Source organism: Malaya genurostris, chromosome 2 (assembly GCF_030247185.1).
Source record: "Malaya genurostris strain Urasoe2022 chromosome 2, Malgen_1.1, whole genome shotgun sequence".
NCBI classification, from domain to species: Eukaryota; Metazoa; Arthropoda; class Insecta; order Diptera; family Culicidae; genus Malaya; species Malaya genurostris.
This window is the reverse complement of record NC_080571.1, coordinates 298,061,406-298,089,356: the sequence shown is the minus strand read 5'-3', so window position 1 is coordinate 298,089,356 and position 27,951 is coordinate 298,061,406. Positions and strand designations below refer to the sequence as shown.

At 39.2% G+C, this 27,951-nt stretch overlaps 2 protein-coding genes across 2 annotated transcripts; one reads left to right on the top strand and one right to left on the bottom strand.

Moving 5' to 3' along the window:
- Positions 1-79: 79 nt before the first annotated feature.
- On the top strand, positions 80-27,951 carry LOC131430703 (probable actin-related protein 2/3 complex subunit 2). The gene is made up of 7 exons (XM_058595862.1): positions 80-749; positions 21,651-21,744; positions 21,984-22,273; positions 22,337-22,557; positions 22,613-22,704; positions 26,072-26,181; positions 26,256-27,951. Exons 1-7 carry the CDS (start codon positions 676-678, stop codon positions 26,281-26,283), a joined length of 909 nt encoding a protein of 302 aa, XP_058451845.1. The 5' UTR covers positions 80-675; the 3' UTR covers positions 26,284-27,951.
- On the bottom strand, positions 2,534-7,373 carry LOC131430702 (uncharacterized). The gene is made up of 2 exons (XM_058595861.1): positions 3,057-7,373; positions 2,534-2,999 (listed from the first exon to the last, which is right to left on the bottom strand). The coding sequence occupies exon 1, from the start codon at positions 7,268-7,270 to the stop codon at positions 3,164-3,166; it is 4,107 nt and encodes a 1,368-aa protein (XP_058451844.1). The 5' UTR covers positions 7,271-7,373; the 3' UTR covers positions 2,534-2,999; positions 3,057-3,163.

Genomic DNA, 27,951 nt, shown 5'->3' with positions numbered 1-27,951 from the left:
CATTTTGTCAGTTTTGAAACGTTGGCTATCCGAAACGTCAAAATTTCGCCACTCTCTCTCTTTTTGAAAAGCTCACTCATTTTGTGTTCCGTCAAAACGAGTACGACGGCGAACAGTCATCATCGCTGCGGCTGGGGCTGCATGAATGGAGCCTCTTCTATCATACAACTAGCAGAGAAAGAAGAAAAAAGAATAATCACCTCGCTGTGGAGTAAAAAGTGTGTCAACTGCGATTCGTTTCAAGCAAATTCACTTACCAATCTGTAGATTCTGGAGTCCTCTTTTAGTTACATGAAAAACCGAGTGATGATTGTGCGGTGGTTCGAACGGAAATAGTCTTCGAGTGTCTACCAAGGGACGGTCCGAAATTTTGGATATAGATAGCTAGTGTTTTTTCTTCCACATAACAAGCCGCCCCCGGAAAGCAAGAAGAGCTGCTCCAATTGAATAGTGCGTGTGAAAGAGTGTGATAGTGCCGTGTCGGAGAATAGCGCTGCGTGTTGGGATGTTTTATATGTTTGGCAGATTTTTTCCGCTGTTCAATTTGGTGTCGGTGTCCCCAAAAATAATTCGATCGTAATAGTGTTCGTTCGGCTGGAGTTTACCCGTTGTAGCGTCATACACAGCCAGCATATATTTCCGAAGGAATAGCTGAATGAAAAATACTGATCCAAAATGATTTTGCTTGAGATCAACAACCGGATTGTGGAGGAAACACTTACTGTCAAGTACAAGAATGCTATCGCTGGGTGAGTAATTCTTCCGGAACCCCCCCCCCAACGTACGATGTGAGTCTACCAGCAAACTTGCCATGGGAGTCCATGCGGTGACACAAGTGATGATAATGATGACGATGATGATTGAGACTTAAAGGAATGGGAAAGGAATACGCCTTTTGCGAAAAAAAACTGCAAACAGCAGCATTAGAATATGTCCTGTGAGCGATGATCATTGAGCCTATATATTACAACCAGACTTACTACTTTACTACTGTCTATTCTGTAGAACTAAATTTTTCTCGTAGAATCTTGAAGGAATATTTTGTGCTATTGACGACGAAAAACATCTACATTCAGTTTTTTATGAACGATGAATCAATAGATTCGAAGAATAAAATGTATACTTTATTCGAAATGTTAAATTGGGACATATTGTAATCAATGCGTGTTGTAGGCACATAAACCATACAATAAAAAATACAAAATAAAAGAATCTCCATTTACACAAACAGATTTCAGGCTCAAATTCTTACCCATCAATTTGTCATTCTAATATCTGCTTCATAGAATACTAGTTTGGTAGACGATGTATTTTTATTTTTTTTTCTTGGCTCATGACTGCAACCATAATCAGCCTGGAGCCGTTTTGTGCGATTGACTCGAATAATATAAATTTTAAATTTACACCTTGGTTCAAGTGAGTTCTGACCGCACTGCACCAAAACAAAAGCAGTCCATTAAACTCGAAATTGCGAGCAGGCAGTCATTGCACAGACATCGGACAAGCCGGGTAAAATGAATTGAATGTTTGCTTTTTTCAGTCTTCTTCGAGTGTCCGGCACCCGTCGCTCGTACTCTGGGCGGCTTGTTTATGTATGATCCCCAACTTTTCCACTATTGGTCGTAATGGCTCATTCTTAGCGGGTCTGTGCCCTCTACGGACAAGCGGTACTAAATTTAATTATGCAAGCGAGATAAAGTAACAAGTGCTCATTGTAACGTTCATTTTTTGGCAGTTGATAATTCTCCTGATTTCTTACTTTGTGTGCCGGACTGGCAACTTGCGGACGCGCACATATTTCGGGCGCTGGAACCCTTTCATTTCAGTTCTCTTATCAATCAATGGTTTGTTTCACTGCGCAAACAAGTATTTTTCTGATAAGAAATCAGATAAAACAAACTGCCTCGCTGTGTCACTCAGCTTACGATAAATCGGGTAAAAGCCTTTGCTTTAGCGAATGTCGAAACCGATCAATGCTGCTAACCATACACGCCAGGCCAAGCGTTCGTGTCTATGGAGACACTATCGATATCTTACCAATCGAGTTTCTAAACAAGTACCATTATAAGTGTTAGTCTGGCCTAACGCCAACCGCTCGATTTGGTCTGGCTGCTCGGTTGCCATTAAAGGGCGAGAACTGCATTTTTGTACGTGATATGATATGTACATATATTTATTTATGTTTGCTCCATGCTTCTTCGGACTGACGAGCCAACTTGCCTTGTGGAGAAGTGATAAAAAAGTTCACCACCGGTTATAGACTGTGCTTTGCGATTTTATTTTTAGTGGCAACTCATAAGCAACGTGAACCTTGTGCCAAATACAGTTGCTAATGTTTATGTTTAAAGTAGTAGATAGTAACAAATTGCGAAAATTAAAAGGCAATTTTTAAATAATTATTTTACCTGTGTGTTCAGTCTATTGCTTTTAATACTTCATGATTCATGGTATATGAATCATTACTATCAATCTCAGCTTTTAATTTCAAAATTATTTTCAACCGCATTTTCAGCATGATCCCTAATAGCGGATCTAATTCCGGTCACAATCCTCGTTGCAACCTCATCCATGTTCCAGTTTCGGTTTTAGTCCCAGCCCCAGTTCTTGACTGCCTTGTTCAATAATGTATTATTTATTCAGTTGTTCTTAGTAACACTCCAGGAACTAATCTTAGCACCAGCCGTCCTACCTTTAGTCCATATGTCAGCGCTCTTTCTAATCTCAATCATTCACGGAAGGAAATCCGTGATCATTTTGATGAATAAAAAAATAATGAATTTTATCTTGTCAGAAATTGTTGTTGTGGTTTACGACAAAGGGTTTTCGGATCTTTCAAGCAGACCGCACACGCAACGATGATTGGAGCAGCTAAAAGCTACAATTGTTATTAGTTCAATTATTTAACAAATTCGATTTCATTTTATCTTACATTTCGTAACCTCACTTATGTCTCAAGAAAACGGCAACAATTCGTCCTCCGAATCAGAGACTGTCCTAAACTATGTTAAGTGAAATAGTAATAAATCAACTGATTATTAAACATTCGAAAATCTTACTTGTACAAATCCAAAATAACGTTGAGAAAAAATTATAATTTAACCGCACGTTGTTCGAACCGTGGTCTCACTTCCTTTATTCGCCATACTAAATGATAGTCTTCTTGTTAATTCACTGTTGCCAGTCCAGTCGAGAGAACGGCCGAGGAAGCGGTGCGTGATTCCGTAACATTCCCCGACCCGTAAATCTGTTGTTTCACATTGGTTCCAGATTTGCACCTCTCCAGATCTAATCGCGCCAGCTTGGCAACCGGTCGCCGCATGATTCCGCCGTCAGTTTGCACTACGGCCCGCCTTGCACGGCCGTCTGCACCTTCAATCACTTCGAGAACTCGCCCTCTTTTCCATCCATTTCTGATCGACTCATCAACCACAATGACCAAGTCATTCGGTTTTATGGATTCCACGTCCGCGAACCACTTCGTGCGTCGAGTTATTGTCGGCAAGTACTCGCGCACCCACCTACGCCAAAATTGATCAACCATCGAACGACATAAATTCCAATTACTACGCAGGGCCAATCTTTGTTCCCCAAATGTTTTTAGCGGCTGTGCGACTCCACTCGAACTCAGCAAAAGGAAATGGTTTGGGGTCAAAGCTTCCTGTTCCGGACTTTCCAATGGAATGAAGGTTAGAGGACGGGAATTAATTATACTCTCTGCTTCTGAGATAACCGTGACGAAAGTTTCATCGTCGGGATGTTTAGCGAATGACATTGCAGCAAGTGCAGTTTTAACTGACCTCACCATACGCTCCCAGGAGCCTCCCATGTGGGGAGCACTAGGCGGATTGAAGAACCATTTGGTGATGGTGTTGGTAAATGTCTCGGCCAGTTGCTGCTGGTCGATATCCAACTCCCTTCGTAAGTCGTTGCTGGCTCCCACGAAATTAGTGCCGTTGTCGCTGTAGATTTCTAACGGCGAGCCTCGTCGCGCTATGAATCGACGGAATGCTAGCTTGCACGATTCTGTACTCAACGTATGCACCACTTCTAAGTGGATGGCCCGTATTGTAAGGCATGTAAATACGGCTACCCACCGTTTCACGCAGCTTCTCCCCAGTTTTACTAGTATCGGCCCAAAATAATCGACACCCACATAGGAAAAGGGACGTTCAAAAGATCTTAATCTCGCCTTTGGCAACGGTGCCATACGAGGAACTGCTGGTCGTGCTCCTTTTATCCGACAGAGCACACAGGCTTTTACTTGCCGTCTTACTGCTGCTCGAAGATGGGAAATGTGAAACCGTTGTTTTATCTCGTTCAAAACTGTTTCGCTATTACCATGCAAATATTTCCTGTGGTACCAATTGATAAGAAGTTTGACGACAGAGTGATTCGCGGGTAGAATAATAGGATTCTTGGTCTCGTAGGAAAGATAGTCCGCTAAAGCGGTTCTTCCTTCAAGCCGCAACACACCTCGCGTGTCCATCACAGGTGACAATAATCGAAGTTTACTGTCACGTGCCAGTTTCAATTCGCTTTTCTCCAGAGGATGTTCTCGGTGTTGAGCAAGAATTAATATTTCATCTGGATACGCTTCGAGCTGTATCGCTCTCCAAATAGACGATTCAGCCTTTTCTAGCTCTTCTTGTCGGAGAGGCCCCGATATTCTCGCTTCTTGCTTCGTACTATGGCGCAAATTATGTATGTACCGAATCGCGTAAGCCATCGCTCGCTGGAGACGGTTCCACTGAGAAAAACGGTTCCAGTCTATCAACGTTTGAGTTGCATTTTCGTTGTGAAGCAGACAAATGCGCAGTTCTTCTGATACTCCAGAACCCATCGCAATCTCTTCAGGCCATTGATTCTCGGGCAGATAAAGAAAATCGGGACCTCTGAACCATGGACTCTCCGTGGCCATGCATGGTCCTTTTCCCCACTTTGTTGCGGCGTCAGCGGGATTCGATTTTGATGGCACCCATCTCCATTCGGAAGTATTGGTCTGGGTAAGGATTTCCCCGACCCGTACGGCCACGAACTGACGATAGTTTCGGTGATCCGAGTTAATCCATGACAGGACCGTCCGAGAGTCGGTCCAGAACATCTTTTTCGTAATAGGTAGCTCGTGTGCAGAAATAATCATCTCCTGAAGTCGAACACCAATTGTGGCTGCTTGCAATTCTAGCCTGGGAATACTTTGAGCCTTGAGTGGTGCCACCTTAGCTTTGGCGGTCACTAATGCGCATTTTATTTCGTTTTCGAACTCAGCCCTTAGATATACCACACAGGCAAACGCCCCCTCGCTTGCATCTGCAAAAACGTGCAGCTGCAGTGATTTAAAATCGTTGCATGCGCGCTGAGGGAAATAACACCGAGGAATTTCGATCTGATCTACCATTGCGAAATAATTTGTCCATTTCAGCCATCTCTCTCGCAAGTTCTCTGGTATAACCTCGTCCCAGTCTGTTTTAGCGCGCCATATATCCTGGATTAGGATTTTGCCGTGAATCAGGAAGAAGGAAAGAAAACCGAGCGGGTCGAACAAACTCATAACAGTACGCAACACCTGCCTTTTGGTAGGACGACTTTCCACGACGATGGATGTAGAATGGTAGGTAAAAACATCTGCTTCAGGCCGCCAAAGGATGCCAAGAACTCGTTCCATTGATTTGGTAGTTCCAAAATCCAATGTTTTCTCATTATTCGGACTACTCTCACCGATCGTCTGTAGAAACTCATCCGAATTGGACAGCCAGTGGCGAATATGAAACCCTCCGCGGGAGTGTATGAATCGTACTTCTTGTGCTCGAACAACTGCTTCTTCGACACTATCGACGCTATCGAGATAGTCGTCGACGTAGTGTTTCCGGATGATGGCATCCGCGGCCAACGGGTATTCTTTAGAGTACTGAGATGCGTTCAGGTTCTTTATGAAGTGAGCGGAACACGGTGAACATGAAGCTCCGAACGTCGCCACGTCCATGACGTATATAGTAGGCTTCTGTATAGGATTATCCCTCCATAGTACTCTCTGAGCGTTCCGGTCTTCCCTCCGAATAAGTATCTGATGGAACATCTCTTGAATATCAGCCGAAAAGGCTATTTTTCTTTGACGAAAACCGTAGAGCACCGTCGGTAGAGCGGTCAATAGATCCGGTCCCTTCATCAGCATACTATTAAGCGAAATGCCGTCCACCTTGGCTGCCGCATCACAGAATATCCTAACTTTGTTTGGTTTCTTCGGGTGCAATGCGACTCCTAGTGGCAGGAACCATGTACGCCGTGGATCAGCATCAAGAAGTTCCTGCTGCGTCGGGATACGAATATATCCCTTTTCTATGTACTGATTTATTTGCTTTCTTACACCGTCCGCGAATATTGAGTCCGCTGCCATTCTTCGCTCTAGGCACTCCATTCGTCTCACTGCCATAGAATAGCTGTCCGGAAATTCAAAGTCGTCATATCGCCAAAGAAGACCCGTCTCAAAACGGTTGCCGATTCTCTTGGTGGTACGTTGTAAAATTTGACGAGCCCTATGATCATCGATTGACATTGGGGTCTCTAGAATTGCTACACCTAGATTTTCCAACGAGAAGTGTTGTTTAACTAGATCGTGAAGAGATTCACCGGTGCATTCACAAATATGGAGGTTATGTACGTTCCTAATGACTCCTGGTTTTACTACACCGTACACTGACCATCCTAATCTAGTCTTGGCTGCGATCGGATCGTGGGGACCCCCTTCACGTATTTTCAAGTTAGCACTCAAATAGGAATGATTATTGCCAATCAGAATCTGTGGCACTATTTGATGGTAATCTTGAACGGGTAACCCACTCAAATGAGGATATCGACAAACTAAATCGACGTATTTTAAAGACTGCCTCGGAAGGCTCAGGTCATTTACTGTTCTTACGTCCGATAACACGTATCGTTGTTTAGAGTTTACCCCCGATATTTCAAACGAAACTCTTTTTGAATCCTTTTCAGATCGAGTTACGTTTGCTGTCCATTGAAGACATAACGGAACGGCTTCACCGTCTACCCCGAGAGCTTCAGCAACGGTTCTGTTAACCAATGTCATTGATGAGCCATCATCCAGAAACGCGTGCACCGTGAGTGAACGACTTCCATTATGCACCGTCACTGGAATGATTTTGAATAGCGTCGTCCGGTCAGAAAGGTGGAGATTAGTTACGGCACTTGCGGCAGATGAATTTGTTTCTGTCGCTCTTACCGCTACATTAGAGTGCAAAAGGGGGTGGTGTCTCATTTGACAACCGGCCGTATCGCACCTCGCTTTCGACTTACATGGCCGTCTACCATGGGCGCCTAGACAATTACGACAGAGAAAATAGCGCTGGATAGTCTTCCACCTTTCCTCTATCGGCAGCTTAGAAAATATAACACAATCTTTCACCTTGTGGCCCGAAACACGGCATACAAGACATACTGGACCGGCACTGGATGCGGACGGCACAGTTTTCTTTATGGTTCCTTTTCTATCATGGCCATCGGGTGGTGGATCGGATTCACTTTCATGATGTGTCCCCGAAAACATCTTATCCTTTTTGATACGCGATTGATGTTTTAGGTCGACATGCAAGGTGACTTCTGTAGCGGCGGTTACTAAAGTGTTCATATATTGTGCAAATGTCCGCAGATCTACCGTGAGAAGCTTTTGCTTATAAAGACCCCAATCTAACCTAAGATTTGGCGGTAATTTACCTACAAGCTCATGCAGCAAGGTAGGATTGTTTAAATGCGCCTGTTGATCCGCTATCTCGAGATGATCGCAAAGATTTTGAACCGTGATACCGAAACCTATCAAGCTCTCCAGTCTGTCAGATCTCGGTGAGGGTGCATCACGAACTTTCTGTAACAACGTATATATAATAATCTCCGGTCGCCCAAATAAGGTTCGCAAAGTGTTAATAACTAGAGGCACAGCAGCCGGCAACAGCAAACGACTCCGAACAGCCTCCAGTGCGTTACCCTTGAGACAACGTTGTAAACGTATCATATTCTCAGCATGGGTATAGCCACAGGCTCGTGTGGAATTCTGAAACGCACTATAAAAGATTGGCCATTCCTCGGGATCGCCGGAAAAAATAGGTAGCTCTCGTGGAATGACTTGTCTTGCATGCAATTGTTGAGCAGTTGGCGTTCCACTCGCGATATGCGCACCAGCTTGTGTATCGGACGATAAAGTTGGTATCGCAGACAAAGGGGATGGTTCAACATTTTTTATTATAGGTACGCTCTGCTCACCAATGACTCCTCCGAATGGGTTCAATAAGACGCCACTAGCGCCTACATTGTTTGCAATTCCAGCGGGAACGGGAAGCGCAACACCCTGTTGCTCAGGAACTTCCGATGATCTATTCAATAAGTCACCCGCTGTACGTGCAATTACCGACTCATTTAAAGAAATTCCTGCCGACGTCATCGCATGCAGAAGAGAATTGTAATCACGGTGGCTGGTTAGTGTCTTTTCCACTTCTCCAGAGTCCGTTTGTCGATTGATGCTTCTAAGACTTTGCTTCGCGGTGCCGGCCAGTGTTAAAGGCGCTTGCAGCGTTGAACTAGCCGCAGCAAAATGCAACTTCCTACCACTCCAATCGTTCGTCTTATTAAACTCGCTCTGATGGGATTTTGTACCTTTCCCGCCATTCTCTTCTTCTAATTCTTCCTCCAATAAACGAAATTTTTCTTCTTCAAAAACTTCTTCTATCTGTAACTGTTTCCGTTCACGTTCCGAATCTTGCTGTATCTTTTCCAACTGATGTCGCCTTTCTTGATCTCGTTTTTCCAAATCCAACTGTTTTTCGGCTAGCGCTTTTTGTGCTGCTAATTTTTGCATTTTAAGCTTAGCTCTGGCTCGTGAGTCGCTCGAACTACTGGTTATGCTAACATTATCGTCTAGAATCTCTTTTTCACTAGGAAGTGGCGGCGAATCCGTGGAACATTTTGGGCATACAAAACTCTTTTCGCTGATGCTATCGCCCACATTCACGCAAGTAAAATGCCACCAGCAATCGCATTTATCGCACTGCACCATGAAAAGGTTGTCTGGTTGTTCGCATCCTTGGCAGTTTTGTCCGGTGATTGCACCATCCGAAGCACCTGCCGGTATTTCCGTCTGATTCGGCATTTTCCGAAAGGGAAATCTTTTAGATTGTTGTTGTGGTTTACGACAAAGGGTTTTCGGATCTTTCAAGCAGACCGCACACGCAACGATGATTGGAGCAGCTAAAAGCTACAATTGTTATTAGTTCAATTATTTAACAAATTCGATTTCATTTTATCTTACATTTCGTAACCTCACTTATGTCTCAAGAAAACGGCAACAATTCGTCCTCCGAATCAGAGACTGTCCTAAACTATGTTAAGTGAAATAGTAATAAATCAACTGATTATTAAACATTCGAAAATCTTACTTGTACAAATCCAAAATAACGTTGAGAAAAAATTATAATTTAACCGCACGTTGTTCGAACCGTGGTCTCACTTCCTTTATTCGCCATACTAAATGATAGTCTTCTTGTTAATTCACTGTTGCCAGTCCAGTCGAGAGAACGGCCGAGGAAGCGGTGCGTGATTCCGTAACAGAAATCGTGACAATTATTCATGAATTAGGAATGAACAATAACTGCCTCCACACTACCTTTTACCGAAACATTCAAAATTTTCTTTCCGAATATCACTTTGAACCTTCTGAATTGTTGTGATCAATTGTGGAATAGATTAGTAGAAAGACAAAAACTGACATTGCATTGGAATCAAAGATGGGTAACCCGTTCGCGAGCGGTTAAAAGAAACTAGTTCTTCTAGAAGAATCGAATTAGATATTAGAATGAGCGAACAACAGTTCTTTGTTAAAAAACGATAGTTCTCTAATCTATTTGAAAATATAATAATTGTACATTTCGAAGCGGTCGTAGTTTTTGAAAATGCCGTAGAAACTAATTCTTAGTGTCAGTAGGATCGCATTTCCATTAAAAAGTTTGTTATCAATGAAATATAAATATTTGCTCCCGTACGGTTTATACCGAAACATTCAAAGTTTCTGAAGACCGAATGAACGATTCAGGAGAACTAGTTCTTTTGGTAGAACTGCTAAATTCTGAACGGTTCTTTGAAATAACCTGCTTGGCCCATTTACAGGGTCCGCCATTGGTAACCTTAATGTCACTTCTGATTTGACAGAAACTTAGTTTTATCCGCTGAACGAAAATGGTTGTTTATACGCTTGAGGAACGCGTGAAAATAGTGCAGTTTCACTTTGAAAATCATGGTAATTTTTCCCAAAAAATCATCTATGTTAATAAGCAAAATTGTCGCATCTGGGGGACGGAAAACCCGCACGTTATCATGGAGAAGCCGATGCATCCTCAGAGAGTGACAGTTTGGTGCGGATTTTGGTCTGGCGGCATCATTGGGCCATTTTCCTTCGAAAATGAGGCAGGTCAATGGCGAGCGCTACCGCGGCATGATTGGCGATTGGTTCTTCCTGTTACTTGAAGAGGAAGACTTGGACACCATTTGGTTCCAACAAGACGGCGCTCCGTGCCACACAACCAACGCTACGATTGATCTTCTGCGCACAGTCTTCGAAGATCGAATTATCAGTCGAAATTCGGATGTCGTTTGGCCGCCTTTGAGCTGTGATTCGACGCCGTTAGACTATTATCTTTGGGGAGCTGTCAAATATAAGTGTTATGTGGACAAGCCAAAGAAGCCAGAGACAATTCAAGCCTTGAAGGACGACATTCGTGCAGCCATAGCTGAAATAAAGCTGCATACAATCGAAAATGTACTAAAAAACTGGACCGACAGTATGGCGTACTGCAAGGCCAGCCGGGGCAGCCATTTGAATGAAATTATATTCCACAATTAACCGGAAGGATTGTACTTTAATATGAAAAAATAAATTATGAAATCGAATGAACCGTTTGTGTTTTATTGCATGTTTTAAAAAAAGTTACATGGCGGACCCTGTAATTGGACCTGATTTCGTGAAACATTGATTCAATGACTGTAAATTAATTGTGTTTAATGACTCACCGACCGATAGAGGATTGAAATTATCACATTTCAGTAGGATGAATCTTCAAATGATTTTTTGATAAAAATATGATTATCATATCGCCATTTACAACAAAAAATATTCGCAAAATTCCCAACACATATCATTAGAATGGATACTCAAATATTTTTTCAAAAAACTGGAAGCATACCCGGAGTAATAAACGAAAAGTAGTTTTGAGAACACACCCGAGTAACCATAAAGTATTACGTAAGCTTTGTCTTATATCTGCATTATATATGCATGTACAGCGAATACAGAGCATTAAATATAAATAGTATTTCAAGCGTCTTTCTTCGAAACGCAACCTCAGCGGTCATTTTGTTCTACCGTGTCTACATCTCTAGAGGTCCCTGTTTCGTTCAGAGTTAATTTATGGTGCAAACAACAATTCATTTAGCCAACACAAAACGCAACGTCTCCATTTTGAATCATTATTAGTCCGACTGCTAATAGGAATGCAAACTAATTCCCGATCGAACCGGTCCCGAGTTCCTTTTCCAGTCGCTGCTTGATAATTGATCAATATTTCTAGATCGGGTGAAATTTAAGGCAATTGGGTGAGTTAATGATCTTAGCGATGAAATCTTCCCTGTTATCACAGTATCAGTCAATTCGCCATCGCTTTAAAATTGAATGCTCATTTTAGAAAAAGCTTTTTTGTCCGCAACAGCAAATCGCTTGCCCAATCAGAAATTTTCTTGCGAACTATGCCACCAAAAAAATTTGGCTACTCAAAGTATAAACTTTACATGCGTTTCATCGTTCATTAGCATGTAGCTAAGTTTTCGTGAAATCTTCTAAGTATACTGTTCTTTACGTTTCGTCTTAGACTCGTCAGTGCAGAGCAGTTCAAATTGAACTGCTTATTGCAAACCTTAACAGTTCAACTTGAACCGCTAAGCAGACGTAAAGTTAATGCTATTTGCAAAACACTTATATATTTGGTACCGAAGTACCACGGCACGTCAGCCGGTTATGTGTCCTAAGCACAAACATAGGCTAACCCCTAAATGAATTATCAATATAACTACTGAGTTTGTGTTTAGTTTAGTCATTCCGATTAGGTTTAGTGTGGAACATGTTCCAAATAATTGATCTTTAAAATAGCAGAACTGTTTATAGATTTTTTAACATGATTAATGTTTATTTCAAGCTAGAATACGACTGTTTCGAATTACTTTATTTCTAATAACAACAATAATTTGTATTTGATTTGAGTCGATCAACTGATTGCATTGTAATAATATATGCAATACTTATTGCATATGAACTAAAATTGATTTGATGTTATTAGAAATTTCAATGTAGATTCAATTCGGTTTACTTTTGTATAAAAACAAATTAAGTACACTTTATCTTTGAACTTATTCGTACAATAATGCAATCAAGAATGGCTTTTATCGTATCAAAGAACGCTCTCTAGCAACTCTTCACACGATTCAATCCGTGCCATCAAAGAGAGACGGATATCATATCAGCAACAAAAAACCGGCATAGTTAATTTAACATAGAATGGACACCAGTGCGAGAGCGAATTTCTCTCGAAGATCCGTCTGAGCAACACTGGTTAGCGTGGGGATTTGCTCTAAAGCAACAACCGGTCGCTCATTCTCGTTTTGCGATCCGATTCTATACGGGCAGTAAATCTAACTATGTGCATATAACTTTTGTATAAGTTGTATCTATGAAAATGTCTCTGAATGCTCCACACAAGGGTTTTGAAATATTGCAACCTAGTATGAGATTAATCAAGTCGAATCATCGATTCGATTTTTTGCGATAATTGTCAACTTGATATTCTCTCTTGGTAAGTTCCACACAGCGCCGATCAGTGTAAAACTGTATCTATTTTGGTAAGGGCCGTGAAATACTCAGAGTATGAGGAAATGTAGAAAAAATCTCTCACGGTTCATGCATTGAGAGGCAGCGAGTTCTTGTAGCATCATTTACCAGAATGACGAAGTTGTATACAGTGTAGACAAATATCGAGCCGCTCTCTGCCAAATTATCGGAAACAGCAACACTAAATGCAACTAAATGAACTTTCAGTGTACCGTATCAGTGATATTTGTTTCAAATTAGTGTAATTTCCCGCAAATAAATAGAAAAGTTTGTACACGTTTTATAAGCTTTTTTTCTTGTTAAAATAATGATCGAAAGATTTTGTAACAATTCCGCTGAGTGTAGGTTTATTGAAAAATACAGTACATTGTATATATTTTTAAACAAAAAAAACTGTCTTACTTCTTACTCATATAACTAACTTATGATGCCTTTCTCATGTAACTCATGTTTTCATATTTATAGCTGAGGCATTCTGCAAAAAACTTTTATTTGAGTCTTAAATAAGAACAAAAAAGATTGTTTGAGCATACACTAGCATAACCTTTCTAATTTATAAAAAAAATTGAACCGAGTTTAAACAAATTCTTCGTTTTCTATTGCATTTTAGCACTACATGACAGTATAAATTTTAAACACACCCTGTTGTTACGACGCCAAAAGTCAATGGCAGTCTATGAGACCATCAAAATTTACATTTCAGTCTAAATTTGTAAAAAGCTACTCAGCTGTTTCTAAGAAAAACAAGAGAATTTCGTATAGCTGAAATCGGTTCGTTTGGCCAGCAACTAACACAACCTACAAATTGAAACAATTTTCAGTCAAATTTAGATTTTTTTCCATTATCGCTCTAAATGAATTTTTTGCATTATTGCTCTAAATGACGGGTTGCAATTTCATACAGACTTAACCCTGTATTTGCGGAACCGCAAGTAGGATCCAGACAAAATTCTACATTTGCTCATGGGAACATGATACCTCTTATTTGAATCTTGTGAAATTTGGCGGTCCATCCGATTCTGAGAAATTGGAGTGATTTCCATCGCTTTTTCGGTGCTTTCGGAATCGGGAACGATGATATCCAAAATTGGTTGAAGCGATCTTCAAGAAATTCTTTGTTTTATTTTTTGCACATTTTTCTCCGTTACTCGGGAACTGGAAGTCGGATCAAGATGAAATTCAATAGAATTTGAGTTGAAGAAAATCGGTCATTAGATCTCTGAACAAACCGAGTGGTTAAAACAACAATTGCAAAATTATTAAAAATTCTTAGGAGCCTTCATGTTTTTTAAGTTTGCTAATGATTGCCCTAACTTCTTCATAATTTATCTCAGTAATGTCTTCATTTTTAATGATTGTCATAGTTTCCTCATATTTGTCTCAGTAATATCATCTTGAGACAATATTTGTGTTTTGCTCATATTTATGTGAGATATTGATTTCAACATGACTCACAAAACTAAAGAAGTTGTCGACTTTGACTGCATCCACCCTTTGCAAGGAGTATTTATTTGCCTTTTTGCCTTTCTCATATAGAAAGGTTATGCAATCACTGTGAAAACCGACTTTTGAACCGAGGCCCAGAGGGCCGAGTGTCATATACCATTCGACTCAGTTCATCGAGTACGCAAAATGTCTGTGTGTGTATGTGCGTATGTGTGTATGTAATGTTTTTTTGCACTAACTTTTCTCGGAGATGGCTGAACCGATTTTCACAAACTTAGATTCAAATGAAAGGTCTTGTGGTTCCATACAAATTCCTGAATATTATTTGAATCCGACTTCCGGTTCCGGAATTATGGGGTAAAATGTGAAAAAAAAAATGACAATATGTTTTCTAGCTTTTCTCATAGATGGTGCGACCGACTTTCATAAACTTAGGTTCAGATGAAAGGTCCTGTGGCCCCATACGTGATTCCTGAATTTCACCTGGATCCGACTTCCGGATCCGGAAATATAGGGTAAAGTGTGTTAAAAATTGTATACCATCGCTGAAAAGGACAAAAAACCGTAAAATGTTTTCTAAATCGACCTCAAATCTTCTCCAATTAATAGTTTTTTATCAGCAGACGGTCAAACAAACCGATTTCGGTTATTGTTTTTAGGAATCGAAGAAAATTATTTTGAGAAAACCACAGTATTATATATGATAGTATGATTGATATGAGAAAGGCATCATTACACCACTAGGTGGATTAAAACAGGTTTTTAGATTAGAAACTGGTTGAAGAGCTGAAAAGAACCGTATATATTTTTTAGAATATGGTTTGATTTGCTCAGTGAATCCATACTTAATTTTCTTATGAATTTGCTCAACTATGTATTATATAGTAGGATCACAAAAATGTTGATATTGATGCCGACGAAGGAGAAAATGATGATAAGAGAATTAAATTTAGTTTTAGCTTTTGGAACTGGTAGACTCCTAACTTCAATCATGGAATAATTTGAACAGTCTATTGCTGTATTGATATCAGCCGAATTTTCAAAAACAATTTCAGGGTTCTCATTGCTTCCAGTGTGAGATTTGTATCCTGAATATTATTGGTAGATGATCTGAATCAAAGTCTGTTTGAGTAATCCATACACTTCAAATGTTACATAAATCTGCTAAATCCAAATCAATTGTAGATGGATTTCTCATAGAAAATTAACTAGTGGGGCTATTTGGAAATAAAACTGGTAAGAAATCAGTGAGAGTTTATTATAAAGAGCTCGTATTTTCTGATCATTTTACTGGTTATTCCACTAGATATGCTAAACATTCAAAACCCGGTTAAGAAAAATAAGATCGATATCTTGTGCGTTTTTGTACATTTCATTTGATTAATTTGCTCATCAACGCGAGCAAGCGACTACTAATCTCTTATCTTTCACGACGTTTGTGACGGATGCTATGTCCTGCGGTTTACAAACTGACGTTATCTACACAGATCTTCCCACTGTCTTTGACAAAATTCGCCACGCCATTACAGTCGCTAGTTTGGACAAATTGGGCTTTGATTCTAACATGTTGCGTTGGATTCGTTCAAACCCTAATATTCACCGATTAGCAATCAAGATAAAATATATTCGAAGAGTTTGTCGTTCCATCTGGAATTCCACAAGGCAAGGTCTTGGACCACTGATCTTCCTCCTGTACTTTAACGAGCCTTTATTTATATTGTCCACGCTTATTTTCGCTGATGAACACCAACTTGAAATTTTTTCAAAGTGGTGTAAGATGAATCGAATGACTTTGAACATTGACAAAGACTCAATTATCACGTTCACACGCAAAAAAGTTCCTATAAGATGCAACTAAAGCTTGCTTCATTTAGAATTGGAACAAACTTTTGCTCATATAGTGGCGCTCCTGGTGGACGAATTTGGAAGTTCTTGGCGCCCATGTGTCGGGAATTTTGTCAGCTTCACGGACATTCCGCAAATCGACTGTATTTTGTAAACAATCAACATAGAAGCCGAAAGGGGGGAAAAAATTGTGCACAGTTATTTGGAAAATCCATTGTGGTCTGCATCTAGGCTAGCTAAACAGCTGAAATTGTCCAGAAATACCAGAGATACCATTGACGACGATTCGGAAGCCTCGAGCCAATCGTCGGAGTGGAACTGTCGACCGAAAACTGCGTGATAAAATTTTGAAGACGATTAAGAGGAATCCTAATCTGTCGGACCGTGATTTGGCCAGAAAATTCGGTGCTGCCCATAGTACCGTGAGGAGAACTCGACTCCGGGAAGAAAACAAATCGTATCGAGCTAGCAAACAGCCAAATCGGACCATAAAACAGAATAGTGTGATCAAAATTCGTGCTCGGAAACTATATGACCAGGGCAAATCCCAGGTCAAAAATTTTACTTGGCAACGGCTCGGGGGGATGTTCCAGCCAAATTTGTAAGAAAATTTATGTTTTGGCAGGGCATTTGCAGCTGTGGCAAAAAACGAAAGTTTTCATTACAAATAAGCCAATGAAATCGGAACTATACCAAAAAGAGTGTCTCCAAAAACGAATTCATTCGATCCCACGACCATCCCGGAATGTTTTGGCTAGATTTGGCAAGCTGTCGTTCAAGAATGAAGAAAAGACTCTAGGCAAAGAAAAAGGTTACCAAAGACATCAATCAGATGACGACCTGGTGGAATAAGATAGCTAAAACGATGGACGCAGGAGGTGTGCGCCGCCTAATGAGCCGTGTTACAGGAAAAATTCGAGAATTCCTTCGAAACCGTGACGAATAATTTTATCCGTATTTTGTCTTAAAAGTGTGAAGAAAACGCTACATTTGTATAAAAAAAGATCTTGAATTTAATCATAAATAACTGAAATACAGGCAATTGTCTTTGTTCCAATTCTATCTGAAGCAAGCTTTACTGCCTATGTACCCATATTACTTTAACACGCCCACCGAATAGAATCAGTACAGTGCAGGTTCGTTCGATTTGCTGTTCGACTGCTACCTTGGAATAACTCTTACGATCTGTCTAGCTACGAAAGCCGTGGATTATTGAGCATTCGATGTGATCTATCCCGTGTTATGTTGATCACCATCATATTCAACAACAAAATAGACTGTCCTGCACTCCTGGATGAAATTTTTATTTTGAGATGAGACTTTAAATTTTTTTGTCGGGCATGACATTGTCAATAATTAAACTTATGGATTCTACCACAATCAAAGCAAGAAAATTATTCTGTGGGTTTCGTTCATTGAACAAACGTGTTTGCAAACAAATTACAACCATTTATACAGAGGTGATTTGGGACTATTCTAAAAAAACGGGAATTTTTATCTCGCAAACCGAGAAAATAAGGAAAAAATGGGAAATTGAAATCGGCAATTCACTTGCCACCCTGGAATTAAATTTATAAAACTCAAATCATGCAATGATTTAGAAAATTTGTTTCACATTGCATTCGGTATAGGATCTATATTCTAGAATGTAGAATTAATTAAATTAATCATTGCTTCATTTGACATCCTGAATGTTATAGGTAGATGATTTGATGTGACTTTGATCTACTAGAACTAGATCAATTGTAGAAGGATTTCTCATAGAAGATAAAATAGTTGGGCTATTTGGAAATAAAACTGGCTGGAACTCGCATTTTCTGGTTATTTTTCGGTTACTCCACAACAGATGCCTTCCATTTAGAACCATATTAAAAAAATAGATCGATATCTTGTTTATTCGTTCATCATTGCATTGAAATTGTGAACATTCCTCTTTTTAAAAAGTGGGACGACATGACCAAGGCACCTCTCGTTTATTAACTAACAGAAGAACTGCAGAAATTATGGGAATTGCATGTGATTTACCACAATTAAACATATGACAATTTGTTGTACCATCGATCTGAAATTTTCACTTACACTTCCAGATGGAACGAAGAAAGCTCAGTACGAAATACTTTGAAACAGAGGTAATTTGGGTCGAAAATTTGAAATTCGCGATTGACTTCCCTCCCTGGAAAATCTTACCATTTCATTCAGCTCAACGGATTCAAAAAATGTCTCTGTGTATTTATCCGTAGTGGCTTACCTAGGATAACTTTCCCTGTTTATTTTATCCGTAGTGGCTTACCTAGGATAATTAGCGCCCGGTGCAAAATATGTTAGTACGCAAAAAATAGGAACGGTTTAGTAAGTAAAGAAAAAAAGGCGGGTGGGCAATGTCAGAGACATAACTGGATGTCGTGAATACGAAAACAACTGACATGTTCCTTAATTTGAAACGATGCACCTAAACTGAAGTACAGATTAGTTACATTTAACATTCTGAAACACAAATATTATGAAATAACCAGAATAGTTCCTATAATAAAATAATGGTGGCTCTGAAAAGAACCTTTTATGAAAGCGTTTGTGATGGAGAGTGATGAGTTGAATTCGAATTCCGGTGGATGCCGCTGACTTCCGTTATCTAATTCCAGGCTGAACTGTTGTACGTGGGTGCGATACTGATATGGTTGGTGTAGGTGTAGCGTTTACAACCGATTATAATCTTCCAATGAAGAAAACATTAATTCGCTGGGTTGATCAATGATACAATAGGCTTAATTTATTGAACGAAACTATCAATATGCTATAGGGATTCGTTTCTAGCATTCAGAAGGGTCAAATTGCGTAATTCTCTACGACATTAAACTCTGGAACATTTTTCGCAAAAACAAAGAAAGCTTCACTTGATCTCGATTACTGTGAATTTCACACAGCGAAAAGTGCACAAATCTAACCAAACTGTTCTAGATTTTCACTAAACTGAGGATATTTACCTTTGATTTGCGAACAACAAATCCTAATAGTTCTTTAGAAAACTTTTGAGCCATTAGAACGGCTGATTTAGTGTAATGCTCTCCACCATTGTTTTTTCACCAGTGCAAATGACTGACAGCTGTGACGTAATCGCTCTTGTCGGAAGCGAAACTAGCTTTGCAAACGACACAAAATACATCTGCTCGCAGTGGCGATAGAATCCAAACTGATCCAATTTTTGTTAGGAGCTTTCTTTTTACGTGATTTCGTTTGTAGCTTTTTCACTAATGGGCGGTCCTAACGGCTATATAAAAGCCGCATACAGAATTTTAATGTCGATTATTTCATTTCGAATTTGCATAATTTATTGAAAGAAACTATCAATATGCTGTAGGGATTCGTTTCTAGCATTCAGAAGGACCAAATTGAGGAACTCACTACGATATTCACCACTTTTCGGAACATTTTTCTCGAACGATTTGTTGTACAGCAGCAGATATTTTGTTCTCTTCCTCAGAACGCGTACTGATTGGCTGGTGTTGACATGGGTCAAATGAGACAGGTTTTTCAATAGTGTACTATTGAAATACTTCAATGCTTTTTTTATACACGCTTAAGTTGAAAAAATTCGATTCTATTGGTAGTTAGATTATATAAATCCTTTCACAGATCACTGAGCTATGAGCTTTAAAAATACGAGCAAGGCAAACGCGCCTTATAGATTATCCCCTTTGATACTCGTTTATACCAAACATTCCAGAAAAGTTTAATTTTGAATTATTTGAGATTATGTCACACAACTGATAATTTTATCATATAATTGTGATCATATTTCCGATGGCGTGTAGCAAAAACTATGTTGATTCGTTAGATACAACAAGAGATATTCGCGATCAAAAACTTAACAGATCGGCTGAAAAGTTCGTATCGTTTCTATGAGAGGGCGCCACTAGAATAAAATCCATATATTATTCACGAATATTTGGATATGAGAAAGCTTTGTGCAAAATGGGTGCCGCGTGAGCTCACAATCGATCAAAAACAACAACGTATTGATGATTCTGAGCAGTGTTTGGAGCTGTTATGTTGAAATAAAACCGATTTTTTTCGTCGATATATAACAATGGACGAAACATGGCTCCATCACTTCACTCCGGAGTTCAATCGACAGTCAGCTGAGTGGACTGAACGCGATGAACCGAACCCAAAGCGTGGAAAGACTCAACAATCGGCCGGTAAGGTTATGGCGTCTGTATTTTGGGATTCGCATGGTATAATTTTCATCGACTACCTTGAAAAGGGAAAAACCATCAACAGTGACTATTATATAGCGTTATTAGAGCGTTTGAAGGACGAAATTTCAAAAAAACGGCCTCATTTAAAGAAGAAAAAAGTTTTGTTTCATCAAGACAATGCACCGTGTCACAAGTCGATGAAAACCATGCTGAAATTGAACGAATTGGGCTTCGAATTGCTCCCTCATCCACCGTATTCTCCAGATTTAGCCCCCAGTGACTTTTTCCTGTTCTCAGACCTCAAGAGAATGCTCGCTGGTAAAAAATTTAGAAGCAATGAAGAGGTAATCGCTGAAACTGAGGCCTATTTTGAGGTAAAGGACAAATCGTACTACAAAAATGGTATCGAAAAGTTGGAAGATCGCTATAATCGCTGTATCGCCTCTGATGGCAATTATGTTGAATAATAAAAACGAATTTAGGCAAAAAAATGTGTGTTTCTATTAAACGATACGAACTTTTCAGCCGAACTGTTATCACTCTCTCAGAGGGTAAATTTTGAAAAGGCACCCCATAGTAAAGTAAGTCGTATTCACGACAAAAGTCCCTACACAAATCAATCTGAATTAATTTGTGTCAAAATTTAACGCAAACTCTTTTCAAAAATTATTCTGAAAAAAAAAATTGACATCCTGTGAAATCCATTGAACCCACTAGAGACGCATGATTTCATCATCACTCGTGTACTCTTGTTTCTTGAACGAATCGCTGAATCAGCACCAAGCTTCGTCAATGGAGGACCATCGATCGAGTCCTCTTTATTGTTCGCTTTTTCACATAATTGACACCTGCGGTAGGTAATTAATTATAGTGGGATAGCACCACCCGTGCTCATTTGCTCGAATACGATACGTACTTTGTCGAAGCTCATCCTTATCCTTTTGTGCTTGAAATAAAAAAAACATACAATACATGCTACCTTCTATTGACAATAATATTTATAAACTTGCTGGTGCTTGCATCATTTACACAGAAATTCTCTTCCAACACACGTGGTCACCATACCCATCGACGGTGCTGATGAGTCATCTCTCACTGCACATTTGAATAAATCATCAACCCCCAACTGACGCTGAGGCGCTACACAATCTGTGTTGATGTTTTACAATTGCATTATCATACAAAGGTCTGCCCTTATGCTTAGGTACTCATGATTTTTTTTTGCCTTTCAGCAACAAAGCGGAATCCATCGATGTCACTGTGGCAGACTTTGACGGTGTGCTGTTTCACATCTCCAACATCAACGGAGACAAAACTAAAGTGAGAGTAAGTATTTCGTTTTAACTGTGACTTCCCCCTAGCAATACCGCAATCATCGCATTACCACTCAATCAAACAATTGGCCTACACCTCGTCGGTCGGTAGAGGAGCAGAATAATACACTCGATGATTTGCTCATTTATACCGATCGCTGTAGGTCAGTGACATTTCGGCCAGCATCACATAAGCAAGTGAATGAAAGCGAAATGAAATAATGCTCATTTTTCTGATTTACAATTTCGCAGATAAGTATATCGTTGAAGTTCTACAAACAACTGCAAGAACACGGAGCAGACGAACTACTAAAACGAGAGTATGGAGACCTGCTTATCACACCCGAAGACGGCTACAACGTTTCGGTACTGGTTGACCTCGAGAACATTTCTGACAACTGGGAGGAAACTGTACGAAAGATTGGCTTGCTGAAACGGAATTGCTTTGCTTCCGTGTTTGAGAAATACTTCGACTTTCAGACGCAGGGCGAAGTGGAAGGACAAAAACGAGCGGTGATCAATTACAGGAACGACGAGACGATGTACTGTCATGTTCTGGGATATGCGTAAAGGATGTAACTAATATCTATATTTAACTATTCTAGGTACGTGGAAGCGAAATCGGACCGGGTAACCGTCGTCTTTAGTACGATATTCCGGGATGAGGACGATGTAGTGTTAGGCAAGGTGTTCATGCAGGAACTGCGGGAAGGCAGAAGAGCATCACACACGGCGCCTCAAGTGCTGTTCTCGCATCGGGAACCTCCACTGGAGCTAGCGAACACTGGTGCAAGGGTTGGCGAAAACATCGGATACGTTACGTTCGGTATGTTCTCGGTTCGTTTCCGTCGATCGTTTTCTGACCATTTATTTTCTTGTAGTATTGTTCCCAAGGCATACATCCAAGGAAACCCGTGATAACACGATCAATTTAATCCACATGTTCCGTGATTATTTGCACTATCACATCAAGGTAAGTGCAATATTGAACCGTTATATTTTTGGGGGGAATTGTCGGCATGATGTCAGCATAGAAAAATTGAGTTTTGGCTACACTCATATGAGTCATGTGGTCCGTATTATCGTGAAATTTGTGATAAGATAAGAATTCATACTGTCAATAGGTGCACCAGCCTTGCCACTAACAATTGACTGTCAAGTCTGTTGCAACAGAATGTTATTGGTTCAATGTTGTGAACTGTGAAGTACCACTTACACAGCGCAATCCAACGGTTGCCTAGAAAAAGGAAACAATCTCACGAGAACAGTACAAATAAAACAGACCTCTCTGGTTAGTTTATTCCCAGCCTGGACTGGCCACGGTGAACGACCAAAAGGTTAAAGCCGGGGTGAAATAAATGATATTAATAATAATAATAATAATAAGCCTGGACTTGTAGACTGACATTTTGCTCTAGGCGTACCTCTGGCATTAATCTGGATGGACTCAGAATCCTAGCAGCTCCTTTTATTGTTTGAGATTTCAATTTTGACTATAAACTACCAGCGTATAATAACAGGGTTCCTAAAAAACTGTATCTCGCTTTGATTCTTATCTCGAATTCTTAGAATTTCAACTTCTAATGAGACAAGACTCATCAGAATTTATTGCGAAAATGCGTTCTGTTATATGTATATTTTAACATTTATACTAAAGATCAACATACACAGTATGGTCCTGGCGATAGTTTCTAATATTGTTTAGTATATTAGTTTTCAATTGGACCGCACGGTGGATGAAATGCAAATCCAGGTGAAACTAGGTCGATAAACCAAAAACACCATTGTTCGCTCCGTTGTTGGTACGTCGTAAAACTAATCGAAGGAAAGCATTGTTACGGAGAGCACGTGGTCGGACATTGATGTTACCTTCGTTGGGTAAAGCGGGACTGTCAATCTTATCGTTTAAAACACCAAAGCAAATCAAAGTCTTAGTATTACATTTCTTATGTGAAATTTGACCTTCTGTTTCAACAGACTTTGCAGCCGATTCATGGTGTATAGAACCGTTGCGTGGCTGGTGCTATGATCCTACTGACACTAAGAATCCTTCCAGGTCGGGGCTCGAACATAAGACAACTGGTTTGTTCACCCCTATGCAATGAACCGCCAACCCGTGACAAATATCAGCTATTATGAAATCGGGAGTACCTCGAAAGGCCGAATCACATACGTGCGTTTTCCCATCGTACTTGTAGCTTTACGAGACTAATTAGTAACCCGCGACCTTCGTAGCTTGGTAATTGGTTAAAGATTATTCCACGGTTAACGTTAACGAGTGAAGCAAATGAATCTACGTTCCAATCGACCAAGCTATACCCTAGGGTTAAACGAACGAGTGAACAGTAAAGGGATTTCTAGCAGTAGCCAGTATAAGAAATGATTTGTCATCCTCTTTACAAATCCTGAGCAACGAGAAGTGATAGTAACAATATGTGTTGATTCAGAACAATTTTGTGTCGTTTTCGCTTGAGAAAACTGAAACTGACGCAGGGTAGTTTCATCAAACAAAAGGCTTTCCACGAAACTTAGCAACGGAGGTTTGAGCAAAACCAGGTTCGAAACTAACTCGATTTTCAGTTCAACAACGTTGAAACTAGGTTCGAAACTAGCTTGAAACAAACGGTTTGACAGCAGTTAGGGTGGAAACTGGGACATTAGAAGTTACCAGTAGAAAAGATGACAATTTCGATGAAACTACACACACATCTTTAGTATGACAAGTTATTTGTTTTGACTCAAGACTAATTTTTAAAAAACGGGAATGTATTGTTGCATACCATTGCACTATGGTCCGAAACGGGAATTTAGCGTAACAAAAATATTTTCACTATTAAATATTAGTTTCTTGTAGTTGGTGTCTTCACAAAAGTTGTTTGTAATCAAATGGCGCTCCTTTTGATGAAAAATATTACTAGGATGGTCCTCATTTAGATTGAAATCTGAAATCTAACTTTCTTAATTGAACTCAAAAATGATTTTGTTGTACAATAAAGTTGTAGGAGATTTTAGTTTGAAAGCTGCTGAAAAAAGCACCTCTCTAGCTTTTCATTCAATTGAGTTACATCAATTTTTCCGAATAAAAGTAGGATGGCTCCTGAAAATTCACTTTTTCTGTTCTAACTTTTTTGTGAAACGTTCTACGGAAAAGTTATCTTCAGAAGAGTTGTTGTACTAATCATTGCGCACAATGTTTATCAACCAAGCTTTTTCATATGCGCTACCAGTAAAAAGTTATGATTATTTTTTCATCAAAAACTAGTCAAGCTTCAAATATCAATGTTCATTAGATGCCAGATCGATAAAAATGTATCCTATGCGGTTCCTGAAAGGTCATAATATAAGTAAAAATTTAACAGAAAATTGGGAGGGTGTTATTTTTTTAACTTATTAAAATTATTTTAAAAATACCTTAAAAAAACTCAAAAACATTGCATAACTCTTAAACGTCTTCAGCAGAATAATAGTATCAAGTTAGTTCTACAAGTGTTCCATACATTGTCCTTCCGAGAAATGAGACACACAAAAACTACAGCCGAAAATAGATTGCAGAACAATTTTAATTATTTATTACCAAAATAACTATTTCAATTGAATTTGAGCAACTGAGGATTAGAGATACTGTGTAATATGATTATTTTGAACTAGTTGGCCATGATAAATCTATGAACAGAAATTTTCATAATCTCGACAACCATTCCAACAAGTTGGTGCAAGTTAGTAAAATGCAAATTTTTTTATCCACATCGTGCCGAGACGCCTATGACACTGGCCTTTCTTTTTCATCAACTTGTGTACCGAATAGCCTGTAAAAACCGGAAAACGACGCACAATGAGCTTTGTTTCGAATAAATAAATTCTACTCATTTTAACAAACTAAGGATTTTTTTTGGGTTTCAGGAAGTGCTTTGACTTACAACAAATCTATTTTCGGCTGTAGTTTTTGTGTGTCTCATTTCTCGAAAAACAATGTATGGAACACTTGTAGAACTAATTTGATACTATCATTTTTCCGGAAGAAGTATGTTGATACGTTAAGGCGTTTAAGAGTTAATATATATAACGTTGGGAGAACAATAGATACGTCCAGAAAATAATCGAATTTTTTTTGTGTAATGCAATCTATTAGATGCAATCATCAGTCCCTCAGATTGCGGTGTTTATCTGGGTGGAGTGTATTTTAAATTCCTGAAAAATGAAACTAAATATTTTTTATAAAAATGTTGGAGAGGACACCGTGAAATTGAAATTTGTGAATAGAAATGATACTAATTAAAAAAAATCATTTTGTTGGCATAGAGTTTTTTTTTCATAATTTACTATCATATCTACTCCTACAGTGTTCGAAAGCGTACATTCACTCCAGGATGCGGGCAAAGACGTCGGATTTTCTGAAGGTGCTCAACCGTGCTCGTCCCGAGCCGAAAAATACAGAGAAGAAAACTATCACGTAAGTATGACCGCCGCCATGAATGATGATTTCTATTGTACATACAAACAAATAATCGTGTTTACTATTTGCAGTGGCCGAACATTTATCAGAAAAGAATGAATTTGGAACTCATCTGACATCTAGTTGTTAAATGTGTAAGTAAATATTTACTAATAATAAAAACAGGAAGAAGAAAACAAGTAAAACGTTCAGCAATTGGATAAAAGGGGTTAAACGAACCTGTCCTCGGTCGTCCGCTGTGCAAATATTTGGATAGTAAAACATTCAAAAATTGAGAACGAGCAAGTATAGATGTGCGAACTGTAAAAACCTAAGCATTTAAAAGAGTAAAACTAATGAAAAAGCATCAAAACGTAATTCGCATGCATTTTGGGACATCATTTAGGAACTTTAACATTAAAAAAATCTTAATCGCCGCTGCCAACAAGAAAAGAATTACAGTTATTATAAAGCTAATTATAATAAAAACATTTTTAAAGAAATTTAAATATTTTATTAACTAAAGGAACAAATTGCAATTAACTTTGAATGAATGAATAATGGACAGCCACTACTAAACTACTAAAGTATAGGAAGCAATTGAACGGGACAAATGAAATCTATAAATAGAGAATGTCATATAGTGAGTGAGAAATTGCGGTGACAATGTTCAGTTAAAAAAAAATTAGAAACATCCAGTAACCGAATGACGCCTATACATCAACTAACGCACGGGATGGCTCCTAGCTCCTGTTTACTCGTGTGCTATGAAGAGATCCTATAGTAATGTGTCGCACAATTCCGCGATTTTGTTAACCCCAAACATAGGATACAAGTCCGTATAACAGCAGAACAAACAAAAAAACAACCCTATCTAGTGTAAAGCGACTAACGAAAATGCATTATAAGAAACATACAAAAGTCCTACATAAAAATGATGAAGCGTCACTTTCCAAGATTGTCAAACTACAGTTCGAAGAATAGATCGAGAGTGCGATCCTCCGAATATGCAACTGTTTGGAAAAAAGAAGCAAACACATTAACACATTGAAGCAAAAAAAAGTAGCATTGTTGTTTATTGTTGCTGAAATCATCTATCTTCATATTTCTTTCTGGTTACTGTTCAGTTTGTTATCACTGTTTCACATTTCGAAGTACAATATTTTTTTTTGGGAAATTTAACTTCTGTGGATCTTTTACTAAACCATTTATGATAGAGATGCATCGTTTTCGTACTTTCTAGTAGCTTTGGTATTCCCGAGGATTGTTCGACTAATGACTGATTTTGAATAATCAATGAATTGCCCAGAAATTAAAATCGTAATAATGTCAAAGCACTTCGGTGATAGTTTGCCGGCGAGTGACGTCGTTCATGAAACCAATGTTGTTTATGAGAAATAGTAGTCAGATAGTATGTTCTATTAAAAAAATGTGAACTTTAATCGTGTCCCGTACGAGGAGAACAAGTGTTTCAACGAAAATTAGCAAACTGGGAAGCTAAAATAGTCAAAACAAGGTCACACGGCAGGTGCGATCGGGGTAAATGCGATTACGCCTTTTATATTCTCTCATAACTAGGCAAGTTCTATAGTTCACTCCAACAAGCTCCTAAAGCTTCCGACGTGTTTGGAGTGTACTATAAAATTTCAGTCGTTATTTAGGCAATATTCAAGAACACACATGTCCGTTCGGAGCGTTGCATGCTTCGACGTGGGCAAAATAAAATTGCGACCATGCGGAAACAAATTAAATCTAATAAATTGAAACGTGTAAGATATATTGACAGTA